The 16,701-nt window shown below is 58.4% G+C and overlaps 7 protein-coding genes across 7 annotated transcripts; 2 read left to right on the forward strand and 5 right to left on the reverse strand.

Moving 5' to 3' along the window:
* Positions 1 to 90: 90 nt before the first annotated feature.
* On the reverse strand, positions 91 to 1,196 carry SPRG_10908 (hypothetical protein; the record flags this gene model as incomplete). The annotated part of the gene is made up of 2 exons (XM_012349865.1): positions 715 to 1,196; positions 91 to 664 (listed from the first exon to the last, which is right to left on the reverse strand). Exons 1-2 carry the CDS (start codon positions 1,155 to 1,157, stop codon positions 91 to 93), a joined length of 1,017 nt encoding a protein of 338 aa, XP_012205255.1. The 5' UTR covers positions 1,158 to 1,196.
* A 1,163-nt stretch (positions 1,197 to 2,359) lies between these two features.
* SPRG_10909 (hypothetical protein) lies at positions 2,360 to 3,979 on the reverse strand. The gene is made up of 4 exons (XM_012349866.1): positions 3,630 to 3,979; positions 2,844 to 3,578; positions 2,643 to 2,801; positions 2,360 to 2,597 (listed from the first exon to the last, which is right to left on the reverse strand). The coding sequence occupies exons 1-4, from the start codon at positions 3,930 to 3,932 to the stop codon at positions 2,436 to 2,438; spliced, it is 1,359 nt and encodes a 452-aa protein (XP_012205256.1). The 5' UTR covers positions 3,933 to 3,979; the 3' UTR covers positions 2,360 to 2,435.
* Positions 3,980 to 4,259: 280 nt separating this feature from the next.
* On the forward strand, positions 4,260 to 5,184 carry SPRG_10910 (hypothetical protein; the record flags this gene model as incomplete). The annotated part of the gene is made up of 4 exons (XM_012349867.1): positions 4,260 to 4,509; positions 4,554 to 4,663; positions 4,718 to 4,798; positions 4,846 to 5,184. 4 exons carry the CDS (start codon positions 4,260 to 4,262, stop codon positions 5,182 to 5,184), a joined length of 780 nt encoding a protein of 259 aa, XP_012205257.1.
* Positions 5,185 to 5,457: 273 nt separating this feature from the next.
* SPRG_10911 (hypothetical protein) lies at positions 5,458 to 7,927 on the forward strand (the record flags this gene model as incomplete). Its single annotated transcript, XM_012349868.1, has 2 exons — positions 5,458 to 6,102; positions 6,141 to 7,927. The coding sequence occupies 2 exons, from the start codon at positions 5,458 to 5,460 to the stop codon at positions 7,920 to 7,922; spliced, it is 2,427 nt and encodes an 808-aa protein (XP_012205258.1). The 3' UTR covers positions 7,923 to 7,927.
* Positions 7,928 to 8,153: 226 nt separating this feature from the next.
* Positions 8,154 to 10,016, reverse strand: SPRG_10912 (hypothetical protein). Its single transcript, XM_012349869.1, has 3 exons — positions 9,847 to 10,016; positions 9,640 to 9,798; positions 8,154 to 9,584 (listed from the first exon to the last, which is right to left on the reverse strand). The coding sequence occupies exons 1-3, from the start codon at positions 10,006 to 10,008 to the stop codon at positions 8,259 to 8,261; spliced, it is 1,647 nt and encodes a 548-aa protein (XP_012205259.1). The 5' UTR covers positions 10,009 to 10,016; the 3' UTR covers positions 8,154 to 8,258.
* Positions 10,017 to 10,767: 751 nt separating this feature from the next.
* SPRG_10913 (hypothetical protein) lies at positions 10,768 to 12,599 on the reverse strand. Its single transcript, XM_012349870.1, has 3 exons — positions 12,458 to 12,599; positions 12,255 to 12,407; positions 10,768 to 12,207 (listed from the first exon to the last, which is right to left on the reverse strand). Exons 1-3 carry the CDS (start codon positions 12,593 to 12,595, stop codon positions 10,825 to 10,827), a joined length of 1,674 nt encoding a protein of 557 aa, XP_012205260.1. The 5' UTR covers positions 12,596 to 12,599; the 3' UTR covers positions 10,768 to 10,824.
* Positions 12,600 to 16,293: 3,694 nt separating this feature from the next.
* On the reverse strand, positions 16,294 to 16,632 carry SPRG_10914 (hypothetical protein; the record flags this gene model as incomplete). The annotated part of the gene is made up of 1 exon (XM_012349871.1): positions 16,294 to 16,632. The coding sequence occupies one exon, from the start codon at positions 16,630 to 16,632 to the stop codon at positions 16,294 to 16,296; it is 339 nt and encodes a 112-aa protein (XP_012205261.1).
* Positions 16,633 to 16,701: the final 69 nt, after the last annotated feature.

Here is a 16,701-nt window from a genome sequence, read left to right on the forward strand (position 1 = left end):
GAGCTCCATCTTGCATCCTTTGCCCGTCGCACAGGCCCACTCCTTTTGCATGACGCACTTGTCTTGGACGAAGAGCACGAGCTGGTAGATCTACCGCCACGATCGCTCCTCGACGATGAAATGAATACTGCTACATACCTGGAGTCCAATCACGACAATCGAGACTGCTTGGAGGAAGCAGAGCATCTTGAGAATGCGTGACGACTTGGCCGGGAGCTTGGACGCGGCGTCGATGCCTTCCTTCGTGTCCAAGTCCATGGGCAGCGTACTCGTCGTGTCGTCTTGGCTCTCACTCTTGACGACAGGCGGCTTGGTGAGGTCGAGGAGCGCTTGGCGGGCGGCGACGCGGCGACGAGCGACTTCGAGCGTCGCCTCCTGGGCCTTTCGAATCTCCTTCAAGCGCCGGTGGATCTGAATGCCAAAGACGAGCCCCATGGACGCAATGATCCAGAGCAGAAACGGCGCCATCGAGAACTGGATGAGCGTGTGCACCGAGTGGTAGACATCGTTGCTGATGCAGTAGACGGAGATAGGCACGATGCCGACGAAGATGACCCACGTGAACATAAAGCCAAGGATCCGGAACGCTTGGATCGGGTACTCGAAGTGGGCGAGGTTCTTGGGCGTGACGACGACGCGTGCCCAGAGCGACACGGCGAGGATCCTACGATACCAGTGTGAGATCTGAGAGCACGATATGGAAAGTCATCGTACAAGACGCTGTAGATGCACGCGGTGCACGTGTCCGAGATCATGGTCACGACCACATACGAGAGGATGCCCATGTAGCCCCACGGGTCGATCGCACGCGCGACGAACGTGAGCGACGCCAGCACGAGCAGCCAGTACGTGACCTTTTGGATTCCCGAGCCCGCGGTGCGCTGGTTCGTCGCGGACGTCGATGAGGACGACGACGAGGACGCCATCGCACCGCGAGGTCGCCGCAGCACCTGGTACTTGCCGCCGACGCGGCTGATCGCGCGGAGCTTGGCGAGGCAGAAGGCGAGCATGGTGACGCCGTAGACCAGGCACGCGAGGCGGAAGAGGTCGTAGTTGTCTTGGCTCAAAGACGCATACGTCGCGTTGCACGGCCCACCAGGCGTCTCCATGATGTAGCCGAACTCGCAGAACTGCTCCATGCTGTCGGACGAGGCCATCGTCGCACTGGGCCTCACCTCGTGGTTGATGCTGCAGTCTGAGACACCCGAGTGTGGCGAAGGACTCACACCTGATTGGCCAAAAAGGTGTCTCTACAGTCCGGCTCGTCGATTGGATAACAGATATTGAGCATGGGTTTGCGTGGGGTATCAAATTGCACGAGTCTTCTCCAGCGCCGTCGAGGGCTAGCAAGCGGAGTGACCATCGAGTTCGGCGCTGGAGCAGCCGCGTCCGGTCGACGTCCTCGAGGTTCGGCATCTGCTACACTACCAACACACCTACACGTCACTTGCCATCGATTGGGAAGCCGTCTCGATGGCCCGGAATATAGCGATCGAGCACGTGTTTTTCGGATTTACAGCTTGTGGCTCCAAACGACCGCTGGCTACCTGACTTCGCGAGTCCTTAATGGTCCGCAGCAGCTAAAAGCAACGTGTTTGCTGGGGCAAGATGGCTACTAGTACAATGCACGACCAAGCAGATCGACGCGGTGGCGCTGCCTTGAGATGCGATTTGGGAGGGTATCAAAGGAGAGAGGTACGATTGGCCGCTGGCTTCCCGGGTTGCGAGGCAACCATCGCAGGCGAGATTCATCCATGGGACCGCGGCTCATAGAAGCTGGGTGCGACACTGCGACAAGCAAGACGCATTATGTAGCTGCCTGCGCATGTACTGCCATAATGTGTGCTAGAAGCCGCGATTACCCTCGGCTTTTAGCCCTCTGGCCAAAGTTGCGGCGTGTGACGGGCGCGAGTCGCCGTCGGTTTCATCCCGCTCGACGATGCGCGATCTATCAGATCTGGTAGATTGGGATCCTTTGACCAACAAGGTTTGTACGCGGCGAATCGCTCTGGATGTACCTTGCACAAGTCGTCGTGGCAAACGGGCAACAATGTTGAGCAGTGTAAAGTGCAAAGTGGTCGAATGAAAATGCAACGTCCGTTACTCGCACACGTGTGTGCAGTAAACATCGTGCACTGGATCTCTTGTCCACAAGCTGCAGGACACTCTCCACTGTAATACTACACCGATAATAGCTCTCTCCAATAGACAACTTGTTATGGGAATATACCTTGAGCAGATTGGGTGTCCATCCTGCCCTAACAAGAGTACTACAGCATTCGTGGTGTCGGATAGCAGTACGAGGCAAGGGTAAATAAGACCTCTGGCACGAGCAACCGTAGGAGCTTCGGACGGTGTGTGGCTTTACAATACAGTATGAACATTACACTATTACTGAAGTACTCATGTTGGCACTATACCTAATCGGTTGGCGTCTATGCGACCGTGAGCTGGGAGACCCAGCCCGTTGTTTGCTTGGCGTACGCCGCTTTGTAGCTCGCTAGCACGGGTGGTGGGGCCTTGTACTCGATGGCAGCGTCCAAAAAGGCGCCAAATCCGATCGTCGATTGCGGCTGGGACGTGAAGAGCCGCTTGACCTAATCGCACCATCATACACACATCAAGTACGATCGGCTCCTCACCTTTCCGGGGCGAGTGAGCGCTTCGAGGGCGTCCCATTCGTGCAACACTGCGCAGTGCACCAGCGCGGCGTACAAAATGCGGTTGGCGTCAATGTTGAAGGCCGCTTGGAGGCTCCGAACGCGATGTGCGTCCCAGACATACCCGTTCTGGTCGTCGGTCTAGGTGAAAGTATGTACATCGCATCTATCTAGAACATGTACCGTCGACGAGTCGTCTGGGTACAGCATGGTGTAGCGAAGGAATTGAGCCAATGTCATCGTCAGCACACAAGGGCGCGGGAAGCGCAGCCAGATCGGGTCGAATGAAGTTCGCTGAATGTTGGCCTCGAACGCGGTGAGCCACTCGGCCTGATTCATCTTGGTCCACGCATCAAAGAGGATTATTGGCACGCCGCGGATGAGCACCTCGACGCAGTACGGTCGTTGGAGCTGCTTGGCGCGCGTGCTCGAGTCGTGCACGGCCGGTCGGACGCTCACCGATTGGTCCAAAACGAGCTCGCCGCGCGGCTTCTTGTCCAAGAAGGGGTTGGTCGACTTTTCCATCTTGTCGTAGTCGTGCTTGAAGTAACAGAACCGGTGGCCATCCAGCACGAGAAAGCGCTTGTGCCAATTGAGGCCCGCCGCCCCTTTCGACGATCGCTTGTCGCAGTAGCCCGCCTTGGCCATCGCCGCCGGCGCCGTCCGCTGGTCCCGCGCCTCGGTTTGATGCAAAAGCTGCTGGAACGAAATGTGTTGCCGCAGCTGGGCTTCGAGCCAGGACGTGCTCACTGTGTTGGAAAAGAGGGCCTTGGCCTCGTCGACCCAAGCACGCGCGCGCTGTGCATCGGGCTCTGCGAGGACCAAGCGCGTGACTTCGGCGGCCAGCTCGCTGGTGCGCCCGACGCTTTTGAAGAGCGCAATGAGCGGGTAATCACGCAGCGATACAAAGACGGTGCTCTACACAAGCCGCATGCGAGTGCGCAACGAGCATCGAGGGATGATGATGACCTGGTGGCTACGCTGCTGCTGGCGAAGGTGGTTGGCCCAGTGGTCGAGCGCAAAGAGGTGCTTGGGCAGACACAGCTCGGCGTGGAAGAGCGCCTCCGACATGGTGTGCGACAGGAAGAGGAGGACGTCCATGACAACGGGCGAGCTCCGCGTGACGCAAGCATGCGTGAGGAGCGTCTGTTTGTACTTGAGCGCCGCGAACTCGGGCGCGGCAACGAGCGACCGGTAGTTGAACTTGGGCCCGAGGCCCATGTGGCTCAGCAAGAGCTGCTGCACGGCGGCATTGGCACTCGCGATCGCCATCCGCGCGCCTCGAGCAAGGTTTCAATCTGGTCGGGATTGGGTTCGGCACGCGCCGCAAATAAATGGGCCGGCAAAAATTCTGCGCCAGCAGAGAAAAACATCGACGCGCGCACACATGTCGGTCGATGCGTCGACGTACAACAATAGGATGTGTCACAAGCAGCATGGACCACGACTGCGGCGCTCATGTGTGCATGCGGCTGTGACGGTGGAGTGATCCATGCCACGACGCAGTGCCGAATCCGCTCTGGTATTTTCGGCACGTAGCGCCATGATTACGATGGTATTGGGCCAATCACGATCGGCCATTTGGGATTTGGGGTCGAGATGGACTGGGTCTCGGCGGTGCTGGCCGCGCTCGTCTCGGCGGCCGTCGCCTTGAGCTACCTGTCGTGGAAGAGCCATGCCTTCGTGCAGACCATCGTCGCGCACCGTGCGCACAGCAGCAAGGCGACAGCCTCGCGGCCTGACGTGCTCCTCGTGATTGCCCATCCGGACGACGAAAGCATGTTCTTCGTGCCGATCCTGCTTAGCCTGCGCCCGCACGTCCACTGGCACCTGCTCTGTCTCTCCTCTGGTGCGCTCATCCTACGCGATGCTTGTGTCTCATGCAGCGTGCAGGCAACTACGATGGTCTCGGCGCGACCCGCACCAAGGAACTCGCCGCTTGCTGGCAAGAGCTTGGCATGGACAGGGCCGCGCTCACCGTTCTCGAAGATGCTCGGTTCCAGGTACACGATCCACGCTGACGACACGGGAGCTGCACCAGCCACGACTGGCGCTAGGATGGCATGCAGTCGATCTGGACGCCGGCGGACGTGGCCACGGCGACGCTCGAGTATGTGGCCAAACACAACATCGATACGGTCCGACATTGTCTTCCTGCCTTGTGACGAATTGAGCGTCCGATTAGATGGTGACCTTTGACGACTATGGCGTGTCGGGCCATCCGAACCACATTTCCGTGCACCACGGTGTCAAGCACGCGCTGGCAACGTCGCCGCTGCCACTGCATGCGTATGCTCTCGACAGCGTCCGCATCTGGCACAAGTACCTCGGGCCTCTGGACGCGATCTGGACATCGCCGTCGAGCACCGCGGTCGTCGCGGTCGCGCCGTGGGTCAACTATGCGGCGATGGCCGAGCACGCGAGCCAATTCGTGTGGTTCCGTCGGCTCTTTGTGGTCTTTTCGCGCTATACGTTTCTCAACACGTTCACGCCGCTGCACGCGCCGACCAAGAAGACGCTGTAAGGTGGCGGCGTTGGCGCACGATCCACTGGAATATACAGAATCTTTTGCGACGTGATCCCAGAGTGCCCATGGCCTCATACGCAAACAACATGGGCGTCGTTGGTATACTTACAGTGCTTCCTGACATGGGCTTTGTTGGCCTTGTGAGGAGCTTGGGGCAGGACGCGAACTCCAGCTGCGCGAACTCGGGATGGGTACAAGTTGCGTGTTTCTAGCTCCGGACCAGCTTGTTCTGACGTGGGGGTTCTTGCCGCAACGCCATTTTTCCGGATCATGGCCGACAACGAGTCCCTTGTGTACAGCGGGTCGGTGTACGCGTTCGCCTTTGACGCGACGACGCAGGCGCACAAGCCGCTGAGCGAGTCGCCGCTGGGCGTCGCGCTCCTGGCGTCGCCGGCGATGGCCTACCGCCTCCTCTGCTACAACGCGGCGCGCGACGAGGTGCTCTCGGCGCCGCTTGAGGACGTCCACACCAAGTTTACCGTGCAGCAAGACCATTACGTTAGCTTTTACGATCGCAGCACGAACTACTCGATGCGCTTCAAGGACGACGCCGCCGTGCACGGCTTCTTGACGGCCATCGCGGCCATCAAGGCGCACCTCTCGTTCCATGACCCGTCGCTGCCGTTTGAAGACATGGTCGTTGGCGACGGCTACGGCGTGCAGATGGGCGACATTGTGGGCATCGCGATCGATGCGTGGCAGACCACGAGCGCCGATGCAAGCCCCGCCGACCTGCTCGCGTCGACGCCAATTGTGCATGCGCCGGCGACCGAGCTCCAGAAACTGCGCCTCGGCGACGCAAGCACCGAGAGCATCCCCGGCCTCTCGAAAGCGCTCTTAGGGATGCAAAAGGGCGGTCGCCGATTCATTTACCTGCCCATGTCGACGTCGCCCAAGACGCTCGTCCTCGCGCACGTCGAGCTGCTCAAAATCAAAAAGACAAGAAGGGCCAGGTTACGCCGCCATCCGAGCCGACCACCGCGCCTGTCGCAGAGCCCACGGACGAGCGACACGGCGATCTTGTGAACCGCATGGCGCTGCTCTCGCGCATGGGCAGCAGCCAAGGCGCGGTGCTCCTGCCGCAGCTGAGCACGTCGATCGCGCCGATTTCGCGACGCAGCTCGTTGGATGCGCCGACACCGACGTCCGAACCGTCGTCGCGTGTCCAGACGCCGCTGGTATTGGCCATGGCGCCGCCCGAGGCAGCGCCGACACCGGTGCCCGTGCGCACTCCAGCACCGACACCGACATCGACATCGACATCGACATCGACATCGACATCGACATCGACGCCGAGCCCGCAACTCGACGCACTCATGCGCGAGAAGGAAACCTTGCTCAAGGAGCAAGCAGCCTTGGCCAAAATGCGCCAAGAGTGGGAAGACGCCGCGCGACAGCCGCCACCGACACCGGCACCGGTGCCCGTCCGCACGGCGCCGGTGACACCGCCCCGGCAACCGACGTCGGACCCGGTCGTGCGTGCGTCGACCATGTACGCGCCGTTGTCCATGCACGCGCCGCCGTCGTCCGCGTTCTTCGAGCCGACGCCGTTCCTGACGTCGTTTACGCCGGCGCCAGCTCCCGTGTACACGCCGACAACCGCCACATACGCTTCGACGCCGCCCTTTACGCCCCCGTACGCAGCGGCGCCGGCGGCGGCCAACAGCGCCGAGCTCGATGCAAGCATCCAGCGCGTGGCGCGAACGACGCTGTCGATGGAAGGCATGCTTCTCGACTTGCAGTCCAAGATGGACCGTCTCTTGTCGCAGTCGCACCGAAGCTCGCCATCAACGGCATCGAGCTACCACCGGCGGGACACGTCGTCGTCGTCATCGTACGGCAACACGTCGCTGCTCAAGAGCATGGAGAAGGTCTTGAGCCAGAACGAAGAGTACCAACATGAGGTTAGCGCGCTCTCGCAGCAGCTGCAAGACGTGACGTACCGCTCCAACCAGCTCCAGGACGACCTCGATCGCGCGCATAGTGACAACCAGCGCATGCAGCAGCAGTCGTCGTCCCAATCCCGCATTGCGTCCGAGCTCCAGAACCTGCAAGCTGCGCTCGACCACGCCAAGCAGCGCAGCGCGCAAGTCGAAGCCGACCTCTCACGGGCGCTTGCCCGCGCTGACGACGAGCGCAATCGCCGTCTCGCGGCCGACGACCAGGTGCAGCAGCTCACGCGCGCGATGCAGACACAATCGCAAGCGTCGGCCGTCGACGAGCGCCAGCTGGAAGAGGCGCGGAGCGTCGCGATGGCGTCGCAAAAGAAGTGGGCCGACGAGAAGCAAGCGCTGCTTGCGCGACTGGCCGCGATCGAAGAGGCCAAAGCGAGTCGTGAAGCGCAGCTGCAGCAGGCGGCCGCCGCTGCCACGGAAGAGGCCGAGCGCACGCGCCAGCAAATGCAAAGCGAGCGCGACAGCCACAGTCGGGACGCGGCCGAGGCCATGCAGCATCTCAACGAACTCGTGGCCGCCGGCGACGCCAGCCGCAAAAAACATGCAGCACTGGAGGCCCAATTGCGTGCGGCCGAAGACCGCGCAGACGAAGCGCGGGCGAAAGCTGCGGCGGCGACCACCGACGTTTTCAAGGAGCTCATGAACGATATCTACTTTGCCTGCCAAGACGCATTCGAAGAAGACGGCGAGTTTACCGGCAAGGAAGTCGCGATCACGATTCGAAAGATCCTCAAGCAGCAAACTGCCACGGTGCTCGCCAAGCTCGAGACACCGCAATAAGCCCGACAAGATATTCGCTTATGCAGTACGTGTGTTGCGATATCTGTGGTGGTCAGACGACGACCAAGGTACTGTCTAAGCGACCGTTTCGTTGGAGAACGTGCGCGGAAGCGTGCCCAGAAACCAACGGTGAAGGGTGATGCTAAGCTAATTAGAGATACTAGCGAGCAAGGAAATATTCCCTTGTGAACGAGTAACCAGGAGGAATCCCACCGAGTACTCTCTCGTATAGGGGAAGTAGCAAATGTGACGGGACCATGTGTACAGAGGTGCTACCTAGCTTCCATACCGCAACGAGTCCATTCTTTGTCTACAGAAAGGCTGCACAATCACTTCTTAGCGGTACGTGGTCTGGCGAGCTTGCATCGTGTGCATCATCGCGAGCATTTGGTCCATCTTGGCTTGCATGACGGCCATGTCGTTCTTCAAATCGGTGAGGCTCTCGGCCGCGGACGGGCCGTCGAGGCTAAAGTCTGGTTCGTCGCTGGCCATCTCGGAGCTCTCTTCTTGCAAGAGCATGGCGGCTTCCGAGTCGTCGTGGGCAGACACGACGCGAAGGCCTTGCGTCATTTCGCTTCGGAGCACGCACTCGGCGAAGCTCACGAGCGCCTCGAGCTTGGCCATGTCGAGGCCGCCGTCGACCGTCTTGGCCATCATGGCAATGAGCACGTTGAGCAGCATGACGATCACAATCGTCGCATGGGACAAGAGCAAGACATACCCGACAACGTACTGCGTCGTGTCCTCGAGCGTCTCGAACGGCTCCAAGTCGATTTCGCCCAGCATGACGAGATACGTGGTCACAGAGCTCTTGACGACCGAGTCGTACATGTGCGCCTCGGCCGAGCCCTGGAAGAGTGCATAGTACGCACATGCATACGCACACTGGAACGGAAGGTAGAGCGCGAGAAAGTTGAAGACATCGCCGAGCATGTTGCGCATCATCGGAATGAGGTACCCGGCGGTGGCATGGACCTCGAGGTACTGGAGGCCGAGGACCCAGAGCAGCAGCGTGAGGATCGTCCCAACCACGAGTCGGAAATGGTCCGAGTCGGGCGTAAAGCACTCGTGCAGCACGTACACGAGCAGGAGCATGAAGGTAGGTAGTTGGACCTTGTTGAAATGCGAGTCAAAGTACTTGGCCTCGTTCGCGCCGAGAAGCATGCTCACAAACTGCATGACGATCGCGATCGGGCAGTAGATGCAGTAGTAGAGCGCGCGATCGATCGCGGGATGCGAGAGGAGCCACGGCGTGTCGAGGCCGGACCGGCGGTTGTGCGACGCGACCTCGGCAAACATCTCGTGGAGTTCAAAGCGCAAGAAGTAGACGCCCATCGCGCCGAGCACCAAGTTGTTGGCCCACACAAAGTAGAGCCATGGGATCGAGCGCTGGAGGAGGCCCATGAAGAGGTTGAGAAAGGCGAGGGCGCCGCCGAGGACGGCGGCAGTCATGACGGCCCAGAGGTACCGCTTCGTGTACCGGAAGAGGTGCAGCATGACGAGGGTCACGCCGATCGCCGTCGCAATGTTGAGCCAAATGAGCAGCTGCAGCGCGTACTTGGGCGAGACGACGTTGCGGTCCATGATGACGGACAGCGTCATCGTCATGAGCAAGAGCAGGTACAGCAGGAGCTGCTCCATGTAGTTGGCGAGGCCAAAGTTCTAGCATGTGCACATACATAAGATCTGGAATAGGAAAGAAGGATGGAGGTAGTACCTTCCACTTCATCAAGACGACCTTGCGCATGCTCGGGTGCTCAAGCAGCTTCTTCGCATCGCTCGTCTCGCCGCGACGGACGTTGGGATGCAAGATGTGGAAGAGCGGCGTCTGGTTCACGTCAGCGTCCGAGCCAATGCCATTGTAGACGCGCGCCAGCTAGCGAGTGCGATGAGCGGCGATGCATATCCATCCGATCGCGTCTACCTCGTCGGCCTTGCCATGGCACTTGTTTAGCTCCTTGACCGCGATCTCGAGGTCGTTCTCGGTAATGGCGCGCTGGAAGGCGCCGACGGAGAAGTGCTCGACGTCGCCCTCCTCGAGCGACGGCGTCGCCTTGGGCTCGACCTTGATCGGGCTAGGCTGCATCCGTGGGCAAATCGCAGACTGTGTCAAAGATTGCATTGCGTTTTTTGTTTTTGTTGCCTGTCAACGAGTTAAACTAGGTTCAAGGTGGCATCGGGCGTTTTATTATACAGGTCGGTCGCCTTCTGTCGCTACACGGAGCGTATACTTGAACGTGCATCCCAGAGTCGTTTGTACTCGATGCAGTAGTGGCTTTGCCGAGGCTCGCGATGCGAACTCGAGAAAGCTGGTCATCGTCTTGCAATCTGTGGTCGCAGCTGCCCAGTGGTTGCTGTTGGATTGTTAGAATCGAAAAAGATTGATACCACGGTAGTACCAGGTAAATGGCATCGGTTGACGAGGTGCAAGCAACCGCGCTGAGCTGGATGAGAACCGGCACCTTGGGCACCGCGCAGTAGAGATCTATCGGATGTTACGGCGGCGTTGTGTGACTTTAGCGCATCTGGGACCTAGGATGTTTAAACGCGTTAAATATCTTGCGCCACGAGGGTGTTCTCGAGGATACTTTCGAAGGGCAAAAGATCGCAACAGGTTGCAAGTACCCCAGTCGCTAACTGGAGCTACCTGGACATGTGCAGTAGCTACCTGCAGCGCTGACCCGCAGAAGCTTGGCAGTAGCTGCAACCCAGGCTGCTGCCCAGCAACCGCAGCTTGCCACCTCCACCGCACGCGCTGGCCGCCACCAGCCGTGCAACGGGTTGCCCCAGCTGCTTGCGTGAACTTCTATTCGGACGCAAAGCCAATGCAACCAGCTTCTAGGGTCACCCGACAATACTGACGTCAAGCACATGTCACTCTATGGCATTAGCGTTGCTCAAGCTACAGGTGGCTCATGGCCTTGAGGAGCTGCAGCATCTCTCGCATGTCACGGCGCATCTCGGCGAGTTCGTCCTTGAGGCTGGCGACTTCTGCCGCAAGCTCCTCGACGAGTTCGTCGCTCGATTTGTCGTCGGGCTTAAAGCCGAGGCCGTCGTCTTCTGGCTCGTCGCTCAGGTCTTTCGACGACGCAGCCTCGAGGTACATGGGCGCGTCGTCCACAACGACGAGCGGCTCGAGCTCCGTGAGCTTGCGCTTGGGCAGCGCATTCTCAGGCAGTGGCATGAGGCCTGTCGTCTTCTCACTGCGCAAGATGCACTCGGCGAAGCTCACGAGGGCCTCCCGCTTGGCCTTCTCCATGCCGCCGTCGACACTCTTGGTCATCATGGCGACGAGCACGTTGAGGAGCATGACGATCACGAGCGTCGCATGCGTCAGCAGCAGCGTGTAGCCGAGCACATACTGCGTCGGGTCGGCGAGCTCATCGAAGGGCCCGGTCTCGATCTGGCCGAGCATGACGAGGAAGGTGGTCACAAAGCTCTTGGGGATCGTGTCGTAGCCATCCGCGTTCTCTTGGTCTTGGAAGAGGAGGTAGTACGCAAACGCATACGCGCACTGGAACGGAATGTAGAAGGCCATGAAGCGGTAGACGTCGTGCAGCATGCGCTTCATCATCGGGATCAAGTAGCCGGCCGTGCCGTGCACTTCGAGGTACTGGACACTCAGCGCCCACGTGAGAAAGGTGAGGCCAATGCCGACGCAGAGACGCGCGTCGGCCTTGAAGGGCATGATGAGCTCGGCGGCGGCATAGACCACGAGCACGATGAACGTCGGCAGCTGGACCTTGTTAAAGTCGGACTGGTAATAGTTGGCCTCGACGTGTCCGAGCAGCATGAGGAGGAACTGCGCGACGACCATGAAGGGTGCAGACACGATGTAGTACAAGGTCTTCTTGAGCCGCGGCGAGAGCGACTCGATGCCGCAGTCGAACTCGCGGTGGTTCTCGCTGAGCTCACCAAACATCTCGTTGAGCTCAAAGCGCAGAAAGTAGACGCCGACGATCGCCAAGAGCACATTGTTGATGTACACAAACGCTGGCCAGACCACATGCGCGTGCAGAAACGGGCTCAGCGCCGTGCGAACCACGAGCCACTCGAGCAAAACGATGGCCAATACGCACGTCCACCACAAGGCGCGGTGCGAGTACTTGAAGAAGTAGGTCGCGATGAGAGCGGTGACGAGGCCCAGCCCAATGTAGAGCCACACCGAGAGCTGCGCGGGAAATGCATCGTCGTCGCTCACGTCCATCGAGACGGAGAGCGTCAGCGTCATGAGCAACAAAAGGTACATGAGCGCTTGCTCCATGTACATGCGCATGCCAAAAATCTAGTCGAGAGGCGAGAGAATGGAATATATGATCGAAGCATGCATACCTTCCACTTGAGCATGATAACCTTGCGCATGACCGTGTGTTCGAGCAGCTGCTTGGCTTCGTCTCGGTTCTTGTACTGCGGGCTCTGCAGGAGGAGGAAAAGCGGCGTCTCGTTCAAGCCCGTCTCGCCCAAGACGCCGTAGACTTGGCGAAGCTACTCGAAAAACAATATATATCGCACGACGGTCGCCATGGATTGTGCACCTCGTGCTCGTTGTCGATGCACTTGTCGAGCTCGGCCGTCGCGACGGCGAGCCGGAGCTTCTTGCCCGTGATCGCCTTCTCGAAGACCGTCGCGTTGAACGCATCCTTGTTGATTGGCGTCGCCAACGGTGTCGCCATCCTGGCTGCAAAAGGCGAAATGACCCAAAGCCGCCTGTCGGGCGCAGCTGCGTGTTATAACCATCATGACCCGTTATGATATGTGTTACACGTGGTTCTTGCACGGCGACGAGTATCTACTATCACCTGGTCATTGACAGCCGTCCGTTTGGCGTCGACGTGGCCGTCCGTTTTAACCCTCGTACGTCGACTGACCTCGTTTAGACGCGTTGAATTGGATTGCTTCTCTGATAGTCCGCAAACGAAGTACCGCTGTGTTTCGAAGTCGTGGAGGCGAGCGGGCGCATGTCCAACGCCTCATGTCGAAATCGGGCCGTCGGGTTGGGACCTGTATGGAGTGGCTCCAAGGGATAAAAACAATTATTGTGTTCCCTTGGGCTGCTCAAACGAGACTCTTGATCGATTTGGAAGATTTCGAAGATTGGAAAGGCGTATCCAGCATCAAAACATCACTATTAGTCCATTATTTCCTCAAAACTTGACGGTGTCGCACGAGGCGCGATGTTGAAGTGGTGCACAATGTCCTGCAGCATGGCCTCGAGACGTTCGTTGCGCGCCTCGGAATCACGCAGGCGCTGACGAAGCGCGGCGACGTCGTCCGTGAGCGTCGCAAAATTGGCCTCCGCTTTCTCGGCATCGTCCACCTCCTCGGCTTCTACGTCCAACAGGTCCCGTGCGGGGTGAGCTGGTAGGAACTTTTGAATGCGAAGCGTTGTTAACCGGCATCTGCGACGACGGCGCGTTGGCCTAGACAAAAGTCAACGCGCGACCTTCGCTGCGCTGCGGTGCGCAGACTTTTCCGGGCCAACGCGCCGTCGTCGCTTGCTGCAGTCCTCGCGCGCTTTCACATTCGCACCTAATCGGAAAGTTGCGTTAATTTCAGTCAAGTGCGCCGTCGTACTTAATCGAAATTGTTATACTTTAATCAAGTATAACGTCCGGCGGTGTGACAGCACTTAACAGGAATTTCCGATTCGCACTTAAAAGGACACATTTGGCGCGATATGATTGGCTTATATCATTAAAACGCAGTTTCATTGGTCAAAATGGCCGTATATATAGCCAATGGGTTGGCCGGATTGAGACACGACACGCCGAATTAATCCCCTGGGATGCTGGTACACCACGTAAACGTTCCTACCAGGATAAACATGGCCATGGCCGTCAGCATGGGCGTCGCTTCATTGGGCGTCGCTTCATTGGGCGCCGCTTCATTGGGCGCCGCTTCATTGGGCGCCGCGCGCGGATCTGTCGTGGGCATCGGGCGGAGGCCGTACACCTTTTCGTTGCGGAGAATGCACTCGGCGAAGCTCACGCGGACCTCGAGCTTGGCGTCTTCCATGACCTTGTCCATCGACTTGTTTAGCATCGCAATGAGCACGTTTAGGAGCATCACGATCACAAGCGTCGCATGCGTCAGCAGCAGCGCGTAGCCGAGCACATACGGGCCCGGCGCCGGGAGCTTCTCGAACGGATCGAGCTCGATTTGGCCAAGCATGACGAGGTAGGTGGTCACGAAGCTGTGGGCGATCGTCGCGTAGGCGTCGACGTTGCGGCCTTCGAAGAGGATGTAGTACGCAAGTGCAAACGCGCACTGGAACGGGAGGTAGAAAGCCATGAAGCGGTAGACGTCCTTGAGCATAAAGGTCATGACCGAGATGAGGTACCCGGCCGTGTTGTGGATCTCGAGGTACTGAATCCCAAGGGCCCAAGCCGCGAACGTGATGGTGATGCCAAAGTACAGGCGGACGTCGTCGCTGGACGGGTAAAAGGTCTCGGTGATGACGAAGACGAGGATCGCAACGAACGTCGGGAGCTGCACCTTGTTGAAGAACGAGTTGAAGTAGTGCGACTCGTTGCGGCCACAAAAGCTGAGGAAAAAGTCGTGGGTTGCCGCGCAAGCGATGCCCACGTTGCTCAGTTCGTCCTGGTTGGTCCTGGAGATCTCGCCGTAGAGCTCACTGATCTCAAAGTAGACGAAGAAGAGCGTCGTGGGCGCCAGCACGAGATTGTTGCAGCGCACGAACCAGATCCAGTTGACGTGCGCAGCGATCAGATCGGTGCAGAAATTGAGCACAAGAAGCACGAGGCCGATGACGACGGTGGACTTGACGGCCCAGAGATGGCGGTTGGCGTAGGTAAAAAAGTAGGTCGCAAAAAGTCCGAGCACGAGGGCAACACCGAAATGGAGCCAAACGAGCAGCTGCGTGTGGAAGATGGGCGACTCGCCGTCGCTCAGGTCCATCGTCACGGACAGCGTCAGCGTCGTCAGCAGCAAGAGGTAGAGCATGAGCTGCTGCAAGTTCATGCAGCACGCAAAGGCCTACACAGGGATGAGATGCGATTACGAGACGGAAGAGCACTCCTACCTGCCACTTGATTGCTAGGATGCGTTCCATCACCTCGTGGTTGAGGAGCTCCTTGGATTTGTCTTGGGGCAGGATCGAGAAGAGGACCGTGCTCTTTACATCGTTGCCGGTGCCGTATACCTCGCGCAGCTATTCAATAGCGTCAATGCCTGGGATGTATTGCGCAGAGAAGAGAGTCAGCGTACCGAAGCGTCGTGAAACCCGCGGTTCGGATTATTGTCGTCGAAGATGACGCACTTGTTGAGTTCCTTGGTCGCCTTGCGCACGAAGCCTCTGCTAGCGTAGTGCTTCAGGTCGTCAATGTTGAGCGTTGGTGCGGCAATGGCTTGCTGCATCGTCGTTGCAAAAGGAAAATGAGCCAAGCGAGACGTCGCAATTGTGTGCCAGGCTTTCGAAAATGATCGCAGATGGGTGGACGAGACGTTGGCTTATGGCCTTTCAACTTTATGGCAGACACGAAGATCAAGTTGAGCTAGTACCTCATGCACATCTACGCGTGTTTGTACTTACTCCTGCTTGACTTAATCAAGCTTGATGATTGTCACGATCCATCGGGCACATCGCTTCAAGCATGTATATGCCGCCCGTTTCAAGTTACCAAAAGTATCAAGCCCATCGCAGAGTACTGTATCAAGTGACCACAAGTATCAACTCGGCCACTCGATCGCTTAGCAAGGTATCACGTGACCACTTAGCGGACATGGAGCTGTACACGAGGGCTTGTAGCGATATGTTGTACTCGTACCAGGTCGTCGCTGTTCTACAGGATTGCAGAAGCCTGGCAGTGGTGGCAAGGACCGTGACTTGAATCGCTGTGGACTGGACGGTTAGTGGAGGATGATTGTCAAGGAACATGGTCGGCTTCTCACACGATTCTAAACCGTTCGACACTTTCAAGTGTGGCCCATTAACAGTAACATCAATTTGGGGTTCTTTTGTGCTTCTGGTTCTGGTTGTGGTGATGCACTTAGGCCCGCCAATGCACTACTGAGGCAAGATGCGGGTCCGATCCAGATCCCGCTCATGAATCACTTGTCACGAGCATGGCTATCAGGGGGAGCTTTACGTGGATGCACATCTCATTTGAATCGGTCTCTGCACATGAGGGTGGAGCTGTGGATTGTGGATGGCATGTTTTCCCGAAAAAACGCCCTAGAAAGCACGTGAAGTGATCGATTTCCCGTACCGGCCGTTGCCTTTACTATCTACCGGTATCTGTCAACTACGCAGCTAAAAGGCACAGCCCTAGAGTAGTATATCATACTAGTAAACCGGATCCAAAATAGTGTGTATTCATGTTCCAGAAAGAATATTGTTTCTATCAAAAATTCACGACGACTTGTCCTTTTTCCACGCGTGCACGAGTGCCACCAATTGCTCGAGCGTGGCTTGCGACGCGGCCTGCATCACGCGCGCGTCTGCGAGCTCCGAGCGCAGTGCCGCGACGTGGTCGTGCAGCGACGGGCCTTCCCCGATCGCAATCGCAACGTACGCCTCGCTGTCGACGCGAGAGAGCAAGAGGCGACGCTCGTCCTCGACCGACATGGCCTCGAGCCGGGCGAGCCCCGCGGCTTTTTCACTCCGGAGCACGCACTCGGCCAGACTCACGAGGGCCTCCTGCTGCGCCAGCGGGTGGTTGATCACCGAGACCATCGTCGCCATGAGCATGTTGCCGAGCAGAAGCAGCACGATCGTGGCATGCGTCAGCAGCAGCGCGTAGCCCAGCGTCGAGCCAAG

The sequence above is a fragment of the Saprolegnia parasitica genome (assembly GCF_000151545.1).
Source record: "Saprolegnia parasitica CBS 223.65 unplaced genomic scaffold supercont2.58, whole genome shotgun sequence".
NCBI lineage: Eukaryota > Oomycota > Saprolegniomycetes > Saprolegniales > Saprolegniaceae > Saprolegnia > Saprolegnia parasitica.